We start from the raw sequence: 22,215 nt of genomic DNA, 5'->3' as shown, positions 1-22,215 counted from the left end.
ATGAGAGCAGACAAGAGTTGCAACTGGGGTAGATTGGAGGGGGTAATCTAAAAGCCCACCTCCCTGCTTAGAAACACCTCAAGAATTTCTTGACTCACAAGGGAAGTGAGGGAAGAGATTTTAAAAGCTGAACAGTGCCGCTCTTTGCCAGCTCCTGCGGACGAAGGCCCAGCCGGCTGCGGCGAGGGCCGCGAAGAGTTAACCAGGGACTGAGCCCCCCGCGCCGCGGACTCCCGGCGCGCTCCCTCCGCCCTCATGTCCCCACCCTCTCGTTTTGGCAAGGGATTAAAGTGCTCCCCCCTGTGGCAGCAGTGACCCAGAAATGAGTTTGATTCACATAGCCCTTCCTCCATAACAAGCCAAACGCCCGTCCGAGAGTGCCTCCCTGCGCGAGTGCCGAGTGTGTGCGCGCCGGCAAGAGCAGGGGCCCGCCCGGCTGCCCGCCCGCCAGCCGCGGCCCGAACTCATGCAGCGCGGAGCGAGCGGCGTGGAGCCCAGCGCCTCAGCCGAACCCTTCCGCAGCAGGTACGCGCGCGGGCCGCGGGGGGCGCGCGGGGTGGGCGCGCCGCGCGTGTGTCCGCGCGTGTCCGCGTGTGGGTCCGTGTGCGCGTCCCGGTACCGCGGCGGCGGCGGCGGCGGTGGCGGCGGCGGCGGCGTCGGCTGCAGGACGAGCCGAGAGGCTCAGCCATATTTGATGGTTTTGTTGCTTTGCTCGGGAGTTCTCGGGAGTAATTTAATGCCGAAGGTCGCTGCCTAGTGGAAATAATATAGTACGTCATTAATATGGCGCCAAAAGATTGGGTTCTCGATCTGTAGCGAGGAGGGAGGGCAGGCAGCCGCCGAGCGCAGCGTTACTATCCCACCAGTAACTTGGGCATTGCTGGGGCGGGGGCCAGAGGAGGAAGAGATGATTTTTGGATCCTGAGAATTGATCTATGTTGGATCAGTAAGTTTCATTATGATTATTTTTCAATTTTGGGGGGCTGAAGACTTAAGAGCTTTTTCTTCTTTCGGATTTGCGAAGAACATGCGGTTTTCAGGTGAATCATCATTTAAACGCGTTTAGGAGCAGAAGCCCAGTTTAGTTGGCTTTAGTTTATACAAATTTTTAAAAAGCCAAAGCGCATTAGGCTGCATGAAAGTGGAAAGCATAGTAGCAACTTGGTAGACAGATGGCAATGGCAGAACGCAGGTCCGCGCACATATATGAATCCAGAGTGTGTGTGACCGTGGTGGCGGGGGGACGACTATATTTGTCCAAACATAGGTGTGTGTATAGGTACATCTGTGTAGGGTGGCCGCAGCCCTGGCTCTTGTCACCGCGTCACCACGAGTCCAAAATATTCTTTGCATCAATTCAAGGGCAGTGAGCAAGGGGTGTAGGGACAGCTTGGCAATTAGATTCGTCCAAATTGGGTTTCCAACAATCAGACCTTTTACTTAAAGCGAGACTGTAAAGAGTAAAACCTTTCATCGGTGAAATTAGGAAGGAGTTGGCATTGGTAGAGCAAAGTACCGATTAACCATGAACTTAAAACGGATTGCAAATTGCAACCTTTGGCACCATCTGCAAATTGTGGGGGTGGGGTCGCTCTGGCTTCGCTGCCTTAAATGAACGTGCAGTGTGTACCTCCGGACTGCAAGTTGCAAAGCCCTCCAGTGCACGTGTCTGGTGCTTGTGAGTGTGTGTTTGTGAGTTGGGGGCTGTTGTTTGGTAGCCAGCAGGCTTTCCGGGTTGTTGGCGCTGGCTTGCAAATGCGGGAGAGGGATGGAATGTGGAATGTTGACCAGGGAACCGAATCCTGTCGGAACGGTCCCATTTGCTGGAGAAATTCGATCCCTTCCACCTCCTTCCCGCTCCCCCGCCCGCCTGCGGGCAGGAGGCGGGGCCGGGGACGCGGCTGCTGCTCAAAGTGGCGGAGCGCGGCGGCGGGAGGCAGGTGCACGGCACCCGCCAGTGGGGGTGCCTCAACTTCCGCGGGCGTTTAAATAGCAGGCTCTCTCCCCTCCCACCGGTAATAGGTGACCTGGCGGCCGAGGGCGGCGGGGGGAAGGGGACGGGGTAGACCCGGGAGGGAGCCTCCGCGGCACGTGGGCAGGTGCTGGGTGGCCCCGGGGCCAACTTTTGTAGCCCGCCTCTGGCGTTGGAGGAGAGGCGGCTCCATGTGGAAATGGGGGCGGGTGGCGGCCGAGGCGCTGTTTTCTCGGCCGCGGCCGGAGCGTCACCTAACGGTCCCAGAGGCGCTGCCGCGGGGCTCGGGGTGGGGGGCTTCAGGGGCGGGGACACCCGGCCCGCCGCGCCCGCGCCGCGGGAGCCCCGCACAAAGCCTGCGGCGCGGGGGCGTCCGCCGCGCCCCCGCCCAGGGAACGGCCCGAAGCCGTCGCCGTCCCCGCGCTGATTCCGGCGGGCGGCCGCAGGCGTTTGTTTGTTGGTTCCGCGCCGCCTTCCTCCCCGGATGGCTTCCTGTGACAGAGGTGATACACAGTTTCCAGAACTGTCTGGGGGCGGGAGCGGGAGCGGGAGCCGAGCCCGCTCGGGGCTGCTCGCCGTCGCCGCCGCCTCTCCCATCTCACAGCGGCTTCTCGCCGGCGCGCCCTCCCCAGCTCAAAGGTGCCGCCCGGGAGGGACTCGGGGAGGGGGACGGCGCGGCCGTTTCCAGCGGCGCAAGTGGCTTCTGGACGCGAGGGAGCGTTTGATTTGCAACTGGGGCCGAGCGGATTGGTGCAGCTGGCGGCGGCGGGGCGGGAGGAGCGGCGGCGGCGGCGGCGGCGGGGGGTGGCCACTTTCAAATGGAGAGGGCGGCGGCGGGGACGCCGCTGCGGAGGGAGCGGGGCTTGGTTGCGCCACGAGAAGGTGTCATCACTGCACCGGGGCTAATTCCGGTGGAGGTGCCGGGAGTTACTTTCCCCTCCTTCCGCGCTGTTGTTTCTGTCGCCTCGGGAAGAGGAGGAGGAGAGGGAGGAGAGGCAGGCAGGCGGGGAGAGAGGGTGGGGGCGGCGCCGCGCGGAGCCGCGGCCCTGCGCACACCCTGGCGGGAGGCGGGAGCCTTGCAAAGCGTTCTCTGGTGCGGGGCGGCGGCCCAGCTCCCCCCACCCCGGGATTCCCCCCTCTCCTGCCTTCTACCCCCAGCCCACCCCGCACTTCTCCCTCCCGCTTGGGCTCCTCGTCCCAGGGTCCTCCACCCCGGCTCTCCTCGCCCCGCGTTCTCCCCCACTCCAACCCCTCCCCCCAACTACCCGGCCCCGGGCTTCCCGACCCTGGGCTCCCCCTCCCGGGCGCGCGGGGGCGGCTGCAGCCCAGGCGCACGGTGAATGCAGCGAGCAAACAAAAAAGCGGGCGATTTAAACGTGCCTTCGAAACCCGTTAGGAATGCGTCGTCACCCGGAGACCGTTTACAAGCTGCTTTGGCTGGCTTTCTAGTAACGAGGAGACAGGCGCCCCACCTCGCCCACCTGGGGCGAGGGTCTGCAGCCCTCCGTTTACTCTGTTCAAGAGGGAACACTTCAGGGGCTTCTTTCCCAAAGGTTATTAGGTGTACTATTTTTGTGTTTCAGGAAACCCACTGTGAAAGCCTTGCTTTTTAGTTACTGGTAGCCCAAGGCTGTTATCTTTCAAAGCTGATGAACTAGTTTTAAGGTACAAGGAAATTATTTCCTTGAAAGCTGGTTTAGTAGTGGTGGACCATCATTGGTTAGCGATTACTATAGTAAGTTGTATTTTGATCAATCACAGCTAATCAAGATTTAATCACTTATAGGTAGATAAAGGAAGAGTTCATTATAACCATGTTTACACTTATTTAACATTTTAAACACGATAGTAGCGGAATGGGCAACACATGTTGGAGGGACACAGGATGTTTTGTGGGTGACACTTTCTGACAAATATCTGCAACCCAGAATTTTATTGCTCTTATTCCAAATATTTCGGTCTCATTTAATGTCACTTTTAAGTCAGATGAGTTTCCTGATTGGTATTTTGCTTTTCTTTAAGTTTGTGTATTTTTATATTTGTATAGGACTCGGCATTTTCAGGTCTGCAACAGATACAGTTTACAGCTAAGTGTTTTGTTTCCCCATATCTCCTTTTATTTTTAAGTTTATTTAGTGTGTACATGCGCACGTGTGAGAGAGAGAGGGAGAGAACGAACCCCAAGCAGCCTCCGTGCTGGCATCACGGAGACCAAAGTGGGCCTGGAACCCATGAACCGCTAGATAATGACCTGAGAAGAAACCAAGAGTCAGACTGTTAACTGGTCTGAGCCACCCAGGGGCCCCTTCCCCCCCCCCTTTTTTTTTTTTATACAGCCAGACATAAAGGGAGTTTCCTGATATGCAGTAGAACTTGAACTTGATTCTATCTTAGAATAGTAAGCTGCTTTGTACTAAGATAAGTTGGATGGGTTGCCACAGAAATTTTATCTATGATAAAGCTAGATATATGTTCACTTAAAAGGAAAGAAGTTCATGAGCATTTTAGTTTCATATTAGTTACCAAAGTTGAAAGAAGAGCTGTAATGAGAAAACTGAAAAATGGTAAGTGTGCCTGAAAGTGAGATGAGAGGAAAAAAAACTGTTAGGAGTTTAAGGAAATGTTATATTTTTAAAATGAGCTGTTGCTTAGCTCAGAGGCCTGGGGGGAAGTATATTAGCTAACAACTAGGAGGACTTGGAATAAAAGCCTATCTCCATGTGACTCATCTATAGTAGGCACTTAATAATTACTGTTTTTTGACTTTAAGGAGCCCTTAGTGGCTTCACGTATTATTACAGAGGTGGTGTTACATGTACATTGTTGGAAATTAGAAAATACGGAGAGGCAAATATAATAACACATTCCTACCACCCAGAGATCACTACTATATCACTTTATGGATAATTGTCTATGTGTGTGTATGTATGTTTTAATGGAAATGAAATCATACTGTATACAGGTCTATAAGGAGGTTCCCCCCACTCCTTGGCCAGCTTGGTAAATTTTCATCTCCTCTATTACTGAGATATATTCAGATTTCCGCAGTTGGCCCTAAAATGTAACAGAGCAGCTTTGTCTAAATTAATACTGTCCAGCTGAGGATCATTTATCGCATCTGGTTATTATTTTCCGTAAATAGATTTTAATCTGTAGTTACTTTTTGACAGAACCTCTGACATTGAGGAGTCAAGCCTTTGGAATTAATCATGACTGGATTTTTAAAAAGTTGGAAATGAAAATAACGTTATAATTTGGGTTTTAGATTTAGAAATTATCTGCTTGAAAAATACTTTAGAGAAATTTGCCTGATGTATTTGTCTGTAGGCTTGTTGGGAAAAGGATTATTAACTGTTTGTGTTTCAGTACTGAGGAAGTTGGAACAGCAAACATCAAAATATCAAACGCTAATGTCCTATATCTAGGATTTTTCAGGAGTTAGGTAGAGGCATATGAATCTCAGAGTTTGCTTACTTCCTGTTGGTGGAGCTCTTCTGTCCTTTAGTATTGGGGGACACCCATTATACTATTACAGTTAACTGTCAGGATTTGCGTTATAAACCCAGTTTCCCCACAAGGTTAATAAAGTTGACCATCTTGACCAGTTCCTCTTGCTTTTTATTTGGGTTGGCATCAGAAAGTTTGGCTAATTTCAGACAGTTATGCCCGTGTTAAACTTCTTTCATTCCCTCCCTGTAAGTTAAAACATTGGCACCACATTCAACAATAGTTTTTAATTTTTTTAAATTAATTACAAAAATTTTCTTAATGTTTATCTTGAGAATGTGTCTGTGCCCAAGAGGGGGAGGGGCAGAGAGAGAGAGGTAGAGAATTCCAAGCAGGCTCTGTGCTCAGCACGGAGCTGACTCTGGTGCTCGATCTCAATGACTATAAAAGGTCATGACTTGAGCTGAAATCAGAAGTTGGGAAGTTAACTGACTGAGCCACCCAGGTGCTGCTTTTTAAAGTTTTTACATTAAAAGTGGCTTTGCTTGGAGTTACTAGTTTATCAGATAGTATCAGAAGCCTGGTAGGAACCTTAATTGGGGAAGTGTTTTAATTCCTGAGACAGTAAGTTACTTCCTTGAAAGTTTTAGTGTTCAGTCTGTTTTCTCCATTTTCAAGATGTCACAGCTCATGTATTTAAAATTTAGACAATATGTTTACTATTTATTGTATATGATATTTCAGAAAGTTGAGACTTGAGAGTTTATTGCCATTTACCTGGTGTACTTGTATAAAAGTATTGGTTTATGATTGTGAGGGGTGTATGTTTTGATGTTTTTGCAGTTGTGGACTCAGATGGAGTAAAGTTACCCTGCATTCCTAAAATATGCCAGGGTGGCCTTAGAGAGGGCCTTTTTACCTTTGAGTGGAAGTGGTATCTTGTCTGCAGGTTTAGCTTAGGGTCAAGTGTCCAGAGTCCACAGAGAAAATCTAGCCTGAGAGGATATTGCTCCTGACTCTGGCCATGTTATTGTGGCCTTATCTGCCCTAAGCCTTGAATGCTTATTAAGGATGTCTTTTCCTCACCTGAAAGCAACAAAAATATTGCTAGACCTGGAATGAAAAGCTTAGTTGCTGGGGAATTTCTGTTCAGAATCCTTTACTAACTCCAGACCAATGGTATATTATGTGCACTTAACAGATGTTCAGGATCTAGCTTTTGATTACTCTAAAACCAGTCCAGTATTTACTTTTTGCTTTTGATTCTCCAGGTAGAGTCAAAACATAATTAATTGACAGGATTGTTGAAGTAAGTTCATTTTTAAAACCTTGGGTTTTTTTGGGCTTGTTTGTTGAAGGAATTAAACCACAATTTTCTCTTGTTTTATTTTTTCTTATTTTTAAATGTTTATTTATTTTTGACAGAGAGAGACAGAGCATGAGCAGGGGAGGGGCAGAGAGAGAGGGAGACACAGAATCTGAAGCAGGCTCCAGGCTCTGAGCTGTCAGCACAGAGCCCGACACAGGGCTCGAACTCATAGACTGGGAGATCATGACCTGAGCTGAAGTTGGACGCTCAACCGACTGAGCCACCCAGGCGCCCCACTCTCTTGTTTTAAAAGGGCTCACAATTGGCAGTAATTTATGTATATATAGTATTGATTATTTAAGGTCTGCATAGGAGATTTTATTAAATCTCATGACAGCTTCCAAGTTTCTTAGCATTTAAGTGAAGATTTCAGTGGTAAGAGTCCAAAAAAAGAATAAAATGAGTATTTTTTTTTCTTTACTCCTTACTCTAGGGTAAGGAACAAGAATTGGTAAGGTTAACAAGTTTCTGGAGTTGGAGCCAAGTTGCATGGTTTGCTTTTGTTTAACACAAAGAATACTAAACATGATTTTGAGATTTTTTTTTTTTTGATTACTTATGACCATCTTTACAAGCCTCAGTTATTTCAGCATTGAAATCTAATGATTCACTTAAGATGTGTAGGCTGACTACTGGTGGCTTGTAACTTTTTTAAGTGAAGGATAAACTTAAGATCTGAGACCTGTGGAACCTCTCCCAGAAAAATCAAGATGCGCTGAAATTTGCATGCCATTTCAGGGATTTGGGGGAATACTTTAATTTAAATGTATTCTTGGATACCAGTGTAGTGTTTAAGTTTTGGTGAGTTCTTTTTATGATTTTTCTGTGATCCTTTTACACCACTGAGTGGCTCAGTTGGTTATGTGTCTGACTTTGGCTCAGGTTGTGATCTCGTGGTTCGTGGGTTTGAGCCCCGCATTGGGCTCTGTGCTGACAGCTCAGAGCCTGGACCTGCTTCGGATTCTGTGTCGCTGTCTCTCTCGGTCCCTCCTTTGCTTGTGCTGTGCCTCAGTCTCTCAAAAATGAATAAATGTTAAAAAAAAAAAAAAAAAGCCTGTCTAAAACAGGTTTTTTTTTTTGCTTATTGTGTTATTGGCTTGAAAGTCAGGTAAGAAGCTTGTTAGAAGTTTTTATAATTTAGTATACACTGGCTCCAAGTAGGAGTCTCAAGGGTTTGAGAAAATTCACAGGTTTCTAGACATGGCTTTTATTTAAGTGGCTTAGAGCATCCTGCACTGCTTTTCCTCTTTTCAGTGTTACCTGTTCTAGTTAAAAACTTCTAAAGGAACGAGTGTGCCTGATCCTTAACTTTGTAAGCTTTAAGGCACGTGTTTGCCCAGGACCTGGTCATGATTTACATTTCACTGATCCTACATAATGCTGGTTTATAAACATACTGCCAGTATGTTGATTTGTGGCAGAGATCAGTAAACTTTTTGGAAAGGGCCACATAAGATAGTAAATATTTTAGGCTTTGTGGGTCTTATGGTCTCTGTTAAAACTGTTTAACTCTGCTTTTTGAAGTGTGAAAACAATCAAACTTTATTTGTGGACACTGAAATTTTGAATTCTGTATAATTTTTATGTGTCATGAGATGTCCTTTTGATCTCCCCCACCCCCAATTTAAATATGTAAAAACCATTTTTAGTTCAGGGGGTGGACAAAAACAAGCTGTGAAACTTTGATTTTTACAGTGAGACTCAGCATTACCTAGTCACCAAGATTACTCCTGCTGGGGCTAAGTTACCTTTCTGGTAGGAACCTGAAAATAAGTTGAAATTAAAAGTTTGTTTGATAAATGTGGAGGGAGTTTGCTAGTCTGAGGGCTGTGGCTCTTAAGTTTTTGGTTCTTAGATCCCCTTTGAGGATAGAATTTATAACCTGGGCCCTTGTGTACCTGGGAAAGCACACTTAGGGAGTCACACCCTCAAGGGGGCCAGGCCAAGAAGTCCTGTGTAAGGGAACATGCATTATAAACTGGAGTTCCCTACAGAGGGAGATAACTTCTCTCCAAGTAGGATGTGTGTGTTCGACCACTCAGAAGCCAATACCTGCTGTTCGGAGGACTCACACCCCTCTGATTTGTGTTCAGAAAACTAGCACACTCTGCTCTACCAGGTCGAGTGGGACTTACAGCCGTCTTCCTATCAGCTTGCCAGGAAACCACGTTTCAGTTTCTTACTTAACAGATTGTTTTTCATGGATTATATTTTAGTTGTCTGATAATATATAGTAAATGGCTTTAATCCTTTAGATAACGTCTTTCAAAATCACAGTACATCCAGGAGTGGGGGAAGCTTGTGGTCTACTCACCTGGGAGGAGGTGGCTGGCTTTGGAATGCCTGCTCACTTTGGGAACTGGTCTTTTGTTTGGAGACTGGCTTTGCTCTAGACCTGTGTGTGTGGGTGTCTTTGCTCATGCTGGTCAACATCTCCAGAATTCTATGTACGTCTCTTTAAAATTAGGAAAAGTGGATTAAATTATCTCTGAAATGTTTTGTAGCGCTGCGATTATTTATGGGTTTCTTTTGGGAAGATTTCCTATAGACCCAATCCATGGGGTGAGACTCCTTTTAGCCTTGAACTCAGAATACTTCTGGAGACCTTGCTCCTAGGTTTTGAAATCATCTGTATGTTTCAATGACCATAATAACAAGACTTGTGCAATTATGGTGAAATGTTTGTCTTCATATGTAACTCAGATGTCTAAAGGTGTTTTTAGTAAAGTGTGCTATGTAGGTCTTCTAATATGCAACATTGGGAGTCATTTTTTTTGTCTTTTTAACAGTACTTTAAAAATTTTTGGTGACTTAACATTGTTAGTGGTAACTGATAGTTTCTAACAACCGGCTATAATCAAGGAACAAAGTTCCTCAAAACAGCTGCATTTCAATCTGTGCACAGTGTAATTGTCATTAGCTGGTTGAGTCTGGTTTCTGCAGAAGCTGCTTTGTATATCCTGTATAGGAACATCTGGTTTGAGCGTTTAAAAATCTTTTAAAATTACCCTGTAGACACTTTGCATTTATTGACTTACTCTTCCAAGGAAAGGCTTGTAGACAGACTCCTTTCCCTCCTTACTCTTACCTTGGTTCATGCAGAAACTATCTGCTGTTAACACTTCGGTTTTTTTAAGTGTTATTCTTCAGTGGGCTTTTAGACTTTGACCTAATTTGCGTGGGTATTTTTATATATTATGTACATTAGGATTTGGTTCAGAGACCCTAGGGCAGACTGGATCACAAATTTCTGATTTCAGTGAGTGCTTTAGAAAAAAAACTTCAGTTTTCCCTGGTAATTGTCAAAAACAGTATGTAAAGAGGAGTAAGAATATGGGGCAAATAGGGGCTTTATCTCCTATGAATTCTGACTGGTAGCACTGTGTTAAGGAGGATTCTGAAGTCATGTCTGGGCTTGTGGAAAAGAATGACTCAATTTATTAACCATGCCTGCCATGGGTGGAGGAAATGGCCTATTTGGTCGCCATCTCTGGAATGTAGCTTTTTTATTTTTATTTTTTTCCAAAATAGTACTACTCTTGAAATGGATGGGAAGTTGAATGTTTATTCTTTAAAGGTAGTTTAAACTCTAGTTTTCCTGTCTAGGTTAGGGTTTTTCTATTCTTATTTTTAGTGAGCTTCTACTGGTAGTGGCTATTATGTGTTTTAAAACTTTTGCTTTTGAAGTAAATAGTGTGTGATACTAGCATTTTATGGTATTATCCTATTACCTTTTCTACTTTTTTCCTTCTGTACTATTCCATCAAACATTCTTTAGAAGCCAGACAAAAGCATTTGGTACCCCATCTTATCAGGAAGGAGGTGGGGGATACATAGTTTATTGCTGGCTGCTTATTTTAGGCTGGTGCTTTGCATGGGACTTATTTTAGGCTGGTGCTTTGCATGTGCTCCCAGGGTCTTCCCAGGGAAGAATGGTTTTGGAATTTAAATCTTTACTATTATAAACGTAGGACAAGATCATGGCTAAGCAATTAAAAGTCATATAAAAGGTCATAAAGAGAAGTAAAAGTTCTCGACCTATTCTATCTGGAACACTTTGGTCACATTTCTCAGAAGTAAACACCATTATTAGTATCCTTTATGTTCTTCCAGAAATGAATAAGCAAGCAATTGGTGTGTATATATACTCTCTTCTTTTGTCCCTTTTATATGTAAATGGGTCTATATTTCAGGTCCCCCCCCCCCCCCCCCCCTTGCAGTTTGCTTGTGTTTCTTAATGTGTCTCTGGCATCTTTCCATATCTGAACATGTAGATCTAACAAAAAAGAATTCTGAGTAGATGGAAATAGGGATAGAAGCTCGATGGGAGGCCATGGTGACTGACTGCCTTTATTAAGTTCTGGTGTGAATTCATTCATTCCCATGTCAAGAGAAGTTAAAAAAAAAATTCTAAATACAAATGATTGCAGTGTTTTGTCATAGCTGCTCTTCAGTTGCTGACTCTAATTGAGTCAGTGATTACAGAGACCTGGGAGGGGTCTGATTGTTTTTAAGGCTCTCATAAGCAGGGATTGGATTACTTATAAATTGGCAAATGGGAGCTGCTTGTGATTCATTTAGAACCACTCAAATATATAAATTCTTTAAAATCTTAAACAATGTTTTTATTGACTTTAAAAGACCGAGTTTACAAATCATTTATGAAGAATTTACAGTGAACTAATGTGTTATAGCACTTGGGCTTCATTAGTGATGTTTGTAGGAATGAATATTGTAGTCATGATTATCTGGTCAGTTACAATCTTTTTTTGGGAGAGGTGGTTATTTATTGCTAAAATAAACAAGTTTCCACTGAATATTTTCAAGTGTGACATCTTTGCAAAGGCTCTATGGTAGCTTGGGCAGCATTTTTTAAACAGATTTTGATGTATGACATGAAAGACATTTTTAAAAGTTGCTTTTGGGGGTTTGAAATACTTAGACAAGGTTAAAACTTTAACACTTAAGATCTAAGCAGTTTGTCAGTTAAATCAAATATATGACTTTTTTTTGACCAGATAAAACTCTGCTTAAAGTAAGAAAGCTGGGTTTGAGTTATAGTCACTCTAGTATTTTTAGACTGTTAGTGAGTATATGAACTAAATAATGTTGCCAATTTGAAAAACTTCTGAGCAATTAATGTTGTCTTTAAAAACAGGTAAGAAACTAGCTGGATTTCTTTCACATTCATTTGAGGAACAGAAAATTACTGTGAAGTGTAGGTCATTATTATATTTGGATACTTTGTTACATTGGGTACTGTGTACTCCATAGAAGATAAGATGGTGACCTATTAAGAAAATACAAGTCTTTTTTATGGGAGGGTTATTCAATGATCAGTAACTTAGGAATCAAACTGTCAGTTGCATAATATTTAAAAATAATAATTCAAGTTATATGAACTTAGCAAACAGAACGGTAAGGAAGTAGCTCATTATAAAATACTTTTTATGTAAAGATGACTTGGTGTCTGAAAATATTTTTTATATACATTTTTATATTACACATTTTCTAAATACATTTTAAAATATCGTACATTTAGGTATTAGATTAACTTTGACAAGAAATGGAAGGACACCAGTAAATTTAAAAATAATGTGACAGAAGTAACTCCAGTTAAGGGTCAATTAGATATTAAAGTGAAAGCATCTCATTCTATAAAGCCCAGTGAGCATTGGATTCAGTTTATGTATGATAACTCAGTCATTCATCCAACAGGTTATTTTAATACATAGGATTGCATTAGATGGTAACATAGAGTAGTTAGAGGTATTTGAGTACCTTTATAACTTTAGAGTGAAATAAACAAGAATGAAACATAATGGATAAAATAGACACTTTGAGGAAGAAACCTGGCTTTCTGCATATGAGCCATAAGATAATTAAAATCACTGGGGTGTAATCCTTATTGTAACTGTAGAGTTTATGGCCTGATAAATAAATGGTCCATGTTCTGCCAGAGAGAGTAATTCAAGTAACTGGACAGTTTATTTTCCTCAAATCACCCCTGTTTCCCAGGAATAGCACTGAATAAACAATCGTCAAATTCTTAATCATATTCTTTTGTCAAACCCTTCACTCCTTATCCCTGAAGTCATTTCTCATTTTTTCTTCCTTAGAATCACATACCAGTCATGCCTCCCTGGGACCACACCCAGGTCACTGAACTTGTTCACTCTTTTTTCAAATTCCTGAGCCACCTTGGGGATGGGTTCCTTCAGCTGATGGCTGCTCTAACTTCGTGCATGCTGATGTTTTTTTCCCCCCGCAGTTTCAATCTAAGGAAACTTAAATTTTAAGGTTTTGAGGCACCTTGTTATCTTGTTTATGTATCCCATGCCCCACCATAGTCCTGTGAATGGTAGTCCTGTAACCTTTGCTGCAGTTACCACACTGAAGCTACTTGTCCAGTTATTTGCTTGCTGTGTCTTCCCATGGGCCATTTCATATCTTGTTCACCATATCTTGGGTATCCAACTCAATAGAGATTTAATCGAATTAACATACTAGTCTACTGGTTTTAATCTGTGTGACACACGAGATCGAAGGAAAGTGATTTACTTGTAATCTCAGTAGGGATTGTAGTATAAATAGTGCCCGTGTTTCCTGAGGAGGTGGTGCCCTGAGCAGCCACCACTTGTGCCTGGTTGTCTTGGCACATCCCACCCTGCAGTGGAGATGGAGGTGCCAAAGGATTGTCACTTGACTGATCTAGCCAGGGTCTTTGGCCAACGGGCTCCTCTTAGTTGGCCTTTCCAGGCCATGTTCTTATTATAATCAGGCTTCCTAGGTAGGCTTCCTCTTTTTGGACAAAATCCCAAATGCCTAATAATAAGTACTAATAATAAGTCTGCTTAGCTGTTATGCTTCTCATGGCAAATGGACACTTTGAGTGTAAGTGGCATCATTTTGAGTAATCACTTTGAGTCAGTTTTGATGAAATTGGGCAGAATGTCTGGGTGAGGACTGGACCAGAGTTCCTGGTGCGTCTTCTTGTAGCTGCGCTGTGAGGCTGTGTTTGGCTTGGTACGCTCTCTGCGATGTCTTTATTTCATATTTAACTAAAGAAGATTTCTGTTCTGACCAATTTATTGTAAATTTTTATTTTATTTTTTAATTTTTTAAAAATGTTTATTTTTGAGAGAGAGACGGAGTGCACGAGCAGGGGAGGGACAGAGAGAGAGGGAGACACAGAATCCAAAGCAGGCTCCAGGCTCTGAGCTGTCAGCACAGAGCCTGATGCGGGGCTCGAACCACAAGCCGTGAGATCATGACCTGAGCTGAAGTCAGACGCTCAACCGACTGAGCCACCCAGTTGCCCCTATTGTAAATTTTTAGAGAGACACATACGTGGAACATTTAAGTGATGATGCAAAGCAAGAGTTGATTGTTAAAGAAAGCACATTAAAAAGTTGGGTGAAAAAGTTCTGAAAGATGAAATGAGTGGTAGAGAATGCAGGTGCTTTTAATTGGAATGGGGGACCATGCTTGGTGGCTTTGAGCTAACTCCCTGAGAAAGGTGGGATTGGGGTAGGTAGGGAGGAAAGGGCAAAGAGGCCAGCATTAGCAGAGGCTGAGAACCAAAAGAGGCCTGGACCAGCAGAGACAAGCCTAGCCATGGGGGAGTTGTTAGGAGAGATGCTTAGGTAGAGTTTTGAGACACCAGAGGAGTTTCTGGCTGGATCCATTTGCAAGTGTGCAACACAGAGATTTGCATAGGGAGTGACTTGATGTGGTCACTTCACAGGATTAAACTATTGTGATAATGGGAAGGGGTAAGAGATTGTAGGCATGGAGAAAGGAAGGGAGGTGTTTAAAGGTATCCAGGTGTTTGAAGACAAATCTGTGGGGCAAAGTTAAGGGAACTTGAAAGAGTCCTACATTATGAATCAGTAAGCTTTGGCAATTGGATATAAGGTAAAAAAGGGATGTATGTTAGTAAAGAAATGAGCAAATAGTAAGATTCTGAAAGGGAAGATGTGGTGCAGAGTAATATGATAGGTTATATGTATGTCGTTGGATACTTGAATGCTTTTCAACCAAAGCACAACCACCAAAATGTTGTGCTTGCATTTTTGGCTATCTCCCCTTTGTTTGTTCTTCAGGACTCTGCTCAGAATTTTTCTCTGACTCCATCAACTTCTGTTCCTACAGGGCGTTGTGTTTACCACTGTCAGGCACCGTTACTGAATTTGTCTAGCTCCTCAACTAGACTAGAAGTTCCATGAGGTTAGAAATGGTCATTTTCCTGCAGCACCTCCTTCTATGTTAGGTATTCATATATGTGGCATGCATTATATGCTATAATACCTTCTTGTTGCTTTCTTTGGAGTGTACCGAGTTTTAATTAGTTATTGCGTATCCTTCCACTGTTTAGATAATCAGCCATGCCCTGAGTCAGCAATGGCAATGATGTGAGGGCTCTCTACTTTCTTGCACTGGCTTTTATTGGACAGATGTTTGAAGCATACAACCCGTGTATTGTGTGTCTTAAAGATAGTAATGTGTACTTTGATTTTTGATATAGCAGGTAACCCCAGGTGAGATAAATTAGCCTGATGTCAGGTTTAAGTACATTAGAGCCACAGAGGAAGAAATTCTGCCATGCACCACCCCCCTGTATTGTGCCAGGTTCCTTGGTGAAGTACAGTATCTCATTCTCAACCTTCATTTGTTGAGATCTTTTGGGGTGGATGAAAATGGAATTCATTAGAAAAAGACTATTTTTATTCTTCTTTTACTTGCATAATTTTGCTTGAGTGTGTGTTTAGGAGCATCATTCTATTTTGGCCAGTGCTTGCTTTTTTTATTTAGTGACTGCTTTCTCTGCGAGTTGTGTTTGAAGGCTAGGAGGGGAAGGCTTTTTGATTCAAAAATATTCTGATTCTAAGCTCTTCAAGCTCTTTTCCTTAGATAAATTTAAGTTGTCTGAATCAGTGGAGATATGATCAGCATTGGTTTCCTTGTTTCTACCTGGGGAGTGTTTCCTGGGCTTTCTCTTCCTCTTTCTTCTCAGTTCTTACACACCTGCTCAGGAGGTGGGAGCTGCACCCTTCTTGTGCCACGTCACACCGTAAATTTAAGGAATTCCTCTTTAGGTAGCCTGCCTGCCTGCCTGCCTTCCTTCCTTCCTTCCTTCCTTCCTTCCTTTGTCTGTCTATCTGTCTAGCTCTTTGGTAACCTAGGCTTCTCAGGCCTAGGAATGTGTGGTCTTTTGCTTTTCCCTTTTCTCTTTGCGCCTCCTGTTGGACAGGAGGAGGGCTCCCTTCTCTGAAAGGTTGGAGGAGAGTTTAGCTGTCAGTTTTTGGCACATGGTGACAGGGCAGGGAAGACAGTCATTTCAAGTGGGGGGGAAGGTGGACTACAGGTGTTTGCTCTGGAAGCTTCTGACTAGAATGGGTTTGCCCCAAGCCAAGTTCTAGATTGCTGGGTGTTTAGTTATGGGTGAAGGGGGCTCTGCAGAAAAGGGGTGGGTGGGTTTTAGGACTGTGACCCAGCCCCACAGTATGAAACCCTAGCCCATAACATAGCCTATGGCCCAGATCATGACTCCTGGGCTTCCACTTGGTAAATTCTTCTATTGAAGAGTCAGTTGGTAAACAAAAACTCACAAACCTTAACTGGCAAGTGTCTCAGAAAGAAAATGTGAAATGCTGGAATTCTAGATTAGGGGCCTGAATATTTGAGTCAATTATATAGGTGTGTTTGTTGGTAGTTGGGAACAGTATGATGTGTTTTTTTGCTTTTTTTGGTCTCTTTTATAGGTCCATTTAGAGTGGAGCTTTGGGTTTCTAATTTCTGTCTTGTTTTAACATGGTGGTTCTCCACATTTTGCTCCACACCATGCCTGTGTGCCACACTCTGGGAAACACACCACATTCTAATGCTGTGATTCCCAGTGAAGGGGAACTTGGGATGTACTTTTCTGAGGGGCTAGGTGGCTACTTCTGACTTGAAAAGCCTTCCTCCTTCATTGAGAATCATTGCTCTGCAGTAAGATCAGCGTCCTAAAAATGTCAAGGTGATTAGTAATTTCAGTTTGGAAAAGCTTTTTGGATTTCTTTAGAGATCTGCCTGTGTGATTATGACCGTATGACTTATAAAGTTCATTGACTGGCTCTTAATCTTGGTCCACTGCTCTCTTTCGTGAGTGCAGTCATTCTCTTACCTGGTGGTGCTGGAGGCCTTTTATCATCTGGAAGGAGTCAGCAAGGCTGGCCAGGTGTCTGGCTAAGTTAGGTTGGTTGGACCAGGCTCTAAGGAGGTGGGTCAAGTGCAATGAAATTGGTTTTGGAATTCGAAGCTCCTGTTTACAGTGTGACCTTGGGCAAGTTGCTGCTTAAACTTTTTGGCTTCAGTTTTCTCATGAGTAAAGGGGAGGGAGCTGGATCAGAAATTATATGTCTGGTCCCTTTCTGTTCCAGCAGTGAATGCTGAGGGGTTGGAGATGGCTGGAGGAGGTATTTGCTTTCCCAATCCCCCGTTTGTTTTGTTCCTAGAATTCCAGATTATTTGGCTTTTAGGATTATTTTAGCAAAATTTGGCTGAGAAGCATAATCCTGCCCAGTGCGGTGTAAATATTCACACATTCAGGCACAGCCTCATCCCCATCCCCCATATACACACGTAAAATGTGAATCTGTCTGTAGTGAGGAATCACTGTGCTTATTGCCGCGGGTTTTTTTTTTTTTCTGCAGTGCTTGCCGCCAGTCAGCTAAAAAGACTCCTGGAGTAGTTGGTAGTGATAATGTCAACTGGAACTAGAGAGAAACCTGGCACCTTTGGGAGACCTATTGATACTTGACTTCTCCACCCCTTCCCCCTTGGTTTTGAACCTGTCCTGTTAATGATTGTGCCCAATTATGTATCCTTGGTCTTTTTACTGTTTACAATGCTAATGCTCCTTAAAGCCGATTGTTTGCTTTTGTATGCTGTAAATCCTGGGCTGCTATCTGAAGCACAACTTGATGATTGTGTATTATCATCTTGGGTTAAGTGCTGTCTCATTGCTTTGCAGGCTGCCTGCTGTTTCCCGGGGAGATCATGAAACGAGGTCGCCTTCCCAGCAGCAGTGAGGATTCTGACGACAATGGCAGTAAGTCCTGCTTTGTTGTTCTTGGAGCCTACCAACGTTTGGGTCAGTGTAAAAACATGACTTTTTAATGTAATGCTTTAAATAGTTGAGGCCCTTTGCATATCAGGCAGGTCAGAGAAAGCCAAAGCCTGGAGAATCACATCTGAGTGTGATACTGCAGGTCTGTAACCAAATCTTTCTGGTGAGGTTGACTGCAGGCAGGCATTCCTCAGCCTTCCGGTTTGTTATCCAAGGATGAATAATCCAGTTCCAAGAGTCACTGGTGTGTCTGTTTTTCCTAAACATCATTTATGGCACTTAGAGTTGCTATTTATGAAGAGGGAACTTAATCGAAGCCAGGTAATTATCAACTAGTCCAACTCCTAAGGGAGATTGAAGACTGTCTAGTGTGTTGTAAAAATATTAAGTAAGGGAAGTCAGTCCATGCTGTGCTCTTCACTTGATTTTTAGCATTGACCATATTTAATACTACTACTCTCTGCATCTCTGCTCTCTGGCATCCCCACATTTTCACAGTGCAGCTGAGAACCAGAAGTTAGTTGGTTTCCAGGCAGTCAAAATAAATGTCACACAGCTTCTATGTATTGAGAAGCTAAGAGACTACTCGAAGAGCTTCCCTCAGATAACAAGGAAATTTTGTACCTAGCACAGTGCCTGAGCTCCAGCCCGTCAGCTTATGTTTTACACTATAGATTAAACTCAGAAAATGTGCTTGCCCTGCTACATAATGGGAAAGGTATTGGGCCTGCTTTCAAGGAACCCTGTCTTAGATATATATAAAATCCAGCTCTGACAGAGTCATTAGGGAAGTGTTAGAGATGTCTTTTTGACACTCACTAGAAATATATAGATGTCAGCACGAATTCAGAGGACAGGAGGGCCAGGGAAGCACAGAGGAGTTGAAAGTTGGGCAGGTCCTGAAGGATGAAATAGTTTTTAGGCAAACAGGATTAGTTTTAGTTTTCTGGTCTTCCAAGTTTGCAGCAGTGTAAAAGCTGCAAATTAGAAAGTGGTGCTTGTCTGCTAAGCCATGGGAAGCATAGGGGGCAGGACCAGAAGCTTGAAAAACAGAAGAACTCAAACATAGCATTCTGTTTGGGAGTTTTGGGTACCGGCATGGGACAGTGGGAAGTAGATTTGGTGCCTATAGGAGATTTGGTGTCACGTTTTTGGGGTACACTGGATGGTAAGCTGTGGACTACATGGTGAAGGGCTGGGCTTGAGCTAAGGGATTGCGACTTTGGAGACAGACAGTGGGAGCTGCTGAGTTTCGCATAGGGCAAGAGTTAAAACTGGGTGAGGGAAGGAGAATAGAGGATTGGGGGCTCCACAGAGAAGGGTTTTGCTTTTACTTCACGAAAGGTGTTGAGGGTCTGTGCCCAGGTGCCTGCAGTTAAAACCACTTGGCAGAGCCCTTGCGAGTGCCTTGTGAACTTCTTAGCACTTGTCATTGCACAGCCCTCACTACCTGCTTTCTCTGATATTTACTTAGGCTTTTTACTCCTTGAGGCAAAACCATACAGAGATATTTCTTTTCTGCCCCCTGTGGTGCCTATCAGAGTATTCTCAAGAGTCATAAGTGCTCAAATGCTTGCTTGAATACACAGTTTTGTCTTACATCAATTTTTAAAAAAGTCTTGGTTTTTAGGTTCAGAATTAATCAGAAGAAGGTTTCATGAAATACTTTCTCTCACATACTAATAATGCCCAGTATGAGGCTTATAGTCCTATTTAATATTTTTTTTGGCATTGAGCAACAGGTTTATGCTCACTCTGTTTGCTTTTGTTGCTGCTTCATTTCCTCCCTAAGGAAATTCTAACTGGGTTAGAAAAGATTCTCCTGGAGGCACCTGGCTGGCTCAGTCAGAAGAGGGTGTAACTCTTGATCTCAGGGTTGCAGAGTTGGAGCCCCACATTGGGTATAGAGATTATTTAAAAATAAAACCTTAAAAAAGAAAAGATTCTCCTTGAATGTTCTCTCAGACTTAGAGCTTTCCCCTTTCTGGTCTAGAGTTGCCCAAGAGGATGTAAGTGTTCTAATCTAGTGTAATTGAGAAACTAGGTTTTAAGACTTTTTTTAACTTTAATTAATTAAAATGTAAATTAAAAGCAATCACATGTGGCTAGTGACTACCATATTGGACAGTGCAGTTCTGGACCATGACCCATTCTAGTCCACCTCAGAGTTGCTCCTAATAGCCCCCAGAGGCCCTTGTATTAGACCTTTTGGGCTGCCATAACCAATACCATAGACTGGGTGGCTTAAGCAGCAGATACTTATTTTCTCTCACAGTTCCATCTGAGATCAAGGTGTCAGGTTTGCTGTCTTCTGAGGCCTCTCTCCTTGGCTTGCCTTCTTACTGTGTCCTCACGTGGTCTTCTGAGCATATGTGCATCCCTGGTGTCTCTGTGTCTGAATGTCCTCTTAAGGACATCAGTGAGATAGGATTAGGGTCAACTCTAATGACTTCATTTTAACTTAATCGCCCCTTTAAAGCTTTTATCCATATGTAGTCACATTCTGAGGTATTAGGAATTAGGCTTCAAAATAATAATTTTGGGGGGAAACAGTTAAGCCTGAAACCACCTTAGAAGACCAAATATTTCATCCAAATACGAATTTCCACCCAGAACTCTTGTTAGAAAGGGAGAATAGAGTGCCCAAAGTTCACCAGAATGTGTCCATCAAAAGTCACCTTAATGGTATGACAGCCAGTTTCTTCTTCCTCTTAATATACTTCTTATCTGTGCTAGTTTCCCTGAAGAAGGTGGAGGTGGAGCATTTATATTTATAGGGTACTGGAGGGTTACCCTAGATAGGCCACGAAGCTGGGTTCTGTCTATTCTAGGCTAGACATGGAAATCCAGTGGTGGTGGTGGAGGACAAGAATGATACCTCTTAGTAGAAGTTAGGTGGGCCATCCTTTTTGTCATAGGTAGTTCAGTATAAAGCATATGTTGATGCTTTATGGCTGTGCTGTCCATCCATGCTTAATGATTTGGTAATTATGGTGGACGATGATAATAGTAAAAAAACAGCTCAATTAGAACCCTTGCAATGCTAAAGCTTACAAAATATGTACTTGTCCACTCCATGGAACACCCTTTCCACCTCTCTGAGGGCAACTGTCTCATAGCATGGGCCTCTGGCACCAGCCTGGTTATTTGTGTTGGATCCCATCCTTCTTTGTAAGCCCATGGTAGTCTGAATGGGGTGCTTTCTGCCCTTGCATTTGGGTCTGCAGAACCGAGCTGGTCCTCAGCTGGGTCTGGGCACTTGGAAAGCCCTGATTTGCAAGAAGGGCTGGGTCTGTGCAGTGGCCACTCCCCAGCCTCTCCAGCTTGCAGCCCTGACAGAATTTTGGCAGCACTTCCCAGCCCAATGCAAAACATGTCTAAGTGAAGGAGGGGCAGCTGCGGATGTCAGCGTGGGGGCCACAACACCGACTGTAGCCGTGGCTAGGCCCTGCTGGCCTCTGGGACTGGAGTCCTTTGCTTTGTTTTCTGGCCTGATCCAGGGGAATACCAGTGTGGTATTTACAGTTGGGGATGGATGGGCATTTTCTGTGCCAGTGCAAGCACTCATCCAGCTGCAGTTGGAGTTGTTGAAGCCTTTCTCCAGGTGCCCTGTGGAGGACTGGCCCTACAGTTGGATGAAATAGTGTTGGGGTATTTGCAGGCTGCATTGTAATTGCTGGGCTCCTGGCACAGGGTGGCCCTAGCCAATCTCTAAAGTTTACATGTTGTGCCAGGGTGTGGCCCAAGGAAACAAGCCCTTCATTTCTTGCTTCCCAGCCCAGGATCCTCTGTTCTTAGGGGTTTTGGCAAATGTGGGAATGGGATCCATTAGCTATTATTGTTCAGTATTTCCAAACTAAAGGAGATTGCATTTTTATCTTCAGTAAAGCTGCAGAGGCTAATTAAAACATCAAGTGTCCTTTCTTTTGGCAGGAATTATGGATTGTTATCTCAGGCCAATTAACAGCTCTGATCAGCATCCTTACATTTTTTTCCTGTACAAGTAAGACAAGAATTAAATATTACTTAATACTGTCCATTTGGCACATTTTGTTTTTTCTTCCAAAATATGGGATCTTTGGCTCAGATAAGGGGGAGCCAAATGAAAATGATGTTTTTGGGAGGTTTTTTGGGTGTTTTTAAATGTGCCTGTCAAAGGCCCAGAGGGAAATTAAAAAGTTTTTTTAGAAATAATGAGAGAAATGTACTTTAAAGTTTTCCCTGAAGTTGTGAAGCAGGGCTTCCTTTTCCAGTTGAATTTCCTAATTTCAGGGCTGTGTTGACTTCCCTGTGGGAAGGCCTGGTGTGTTGCTG

At 43.9% G+C, this 22,215-nt stretch overlaps 1 protein-coding gene across 18 annotated transcripts in view; it reads left to right on the top strand.

The window, feature by feature from the left end:
• Window positions 1-215: 215 nt before the first annotated feature.
• JADE1 (jade family PHD finger 1) overlaps window positions 216-22,215 on the top strand; it is a 59,488-nt gene continuing 37,488 nt past the window's right edge. The window contains exons 1-2 of one of the 18 annotated variants that reach the window (XM_045467704.1): window positions 216-525; window positions 17,806-17,883. In XM_045467704.1, coding sequence (XP_045323660.1) covers window positions 17,832-17,883 — 52 coding nt within the window. In that variant the 5' untranslated portion in view covers window positions 216-525; window positions 17,806-17,831. The other 17 variants (XM_045467666.1, XM_045467606.1, XM_045467717.1 and 14 more) reach the window with 17 other exon arrangements.

Source organism: Leopardus geoffroyi, chromosome B1, assembly GCF_018350155.1.
Source record: "Leopardus geoffroyi isolate Oge1 chromosome B1, O.geoffroyi_Oge1_pat1.0, whole genome shotgun sequence".
Lineage (NCBI taxonomy): Eukaryota > Metazoa > Chordata > Mammalia > Carnivora > Felidae > Leopardus > Leopardus geoffroyi.
This window is presented reverse-complemented; position numbering and strand designations above follow the sequence as displayed.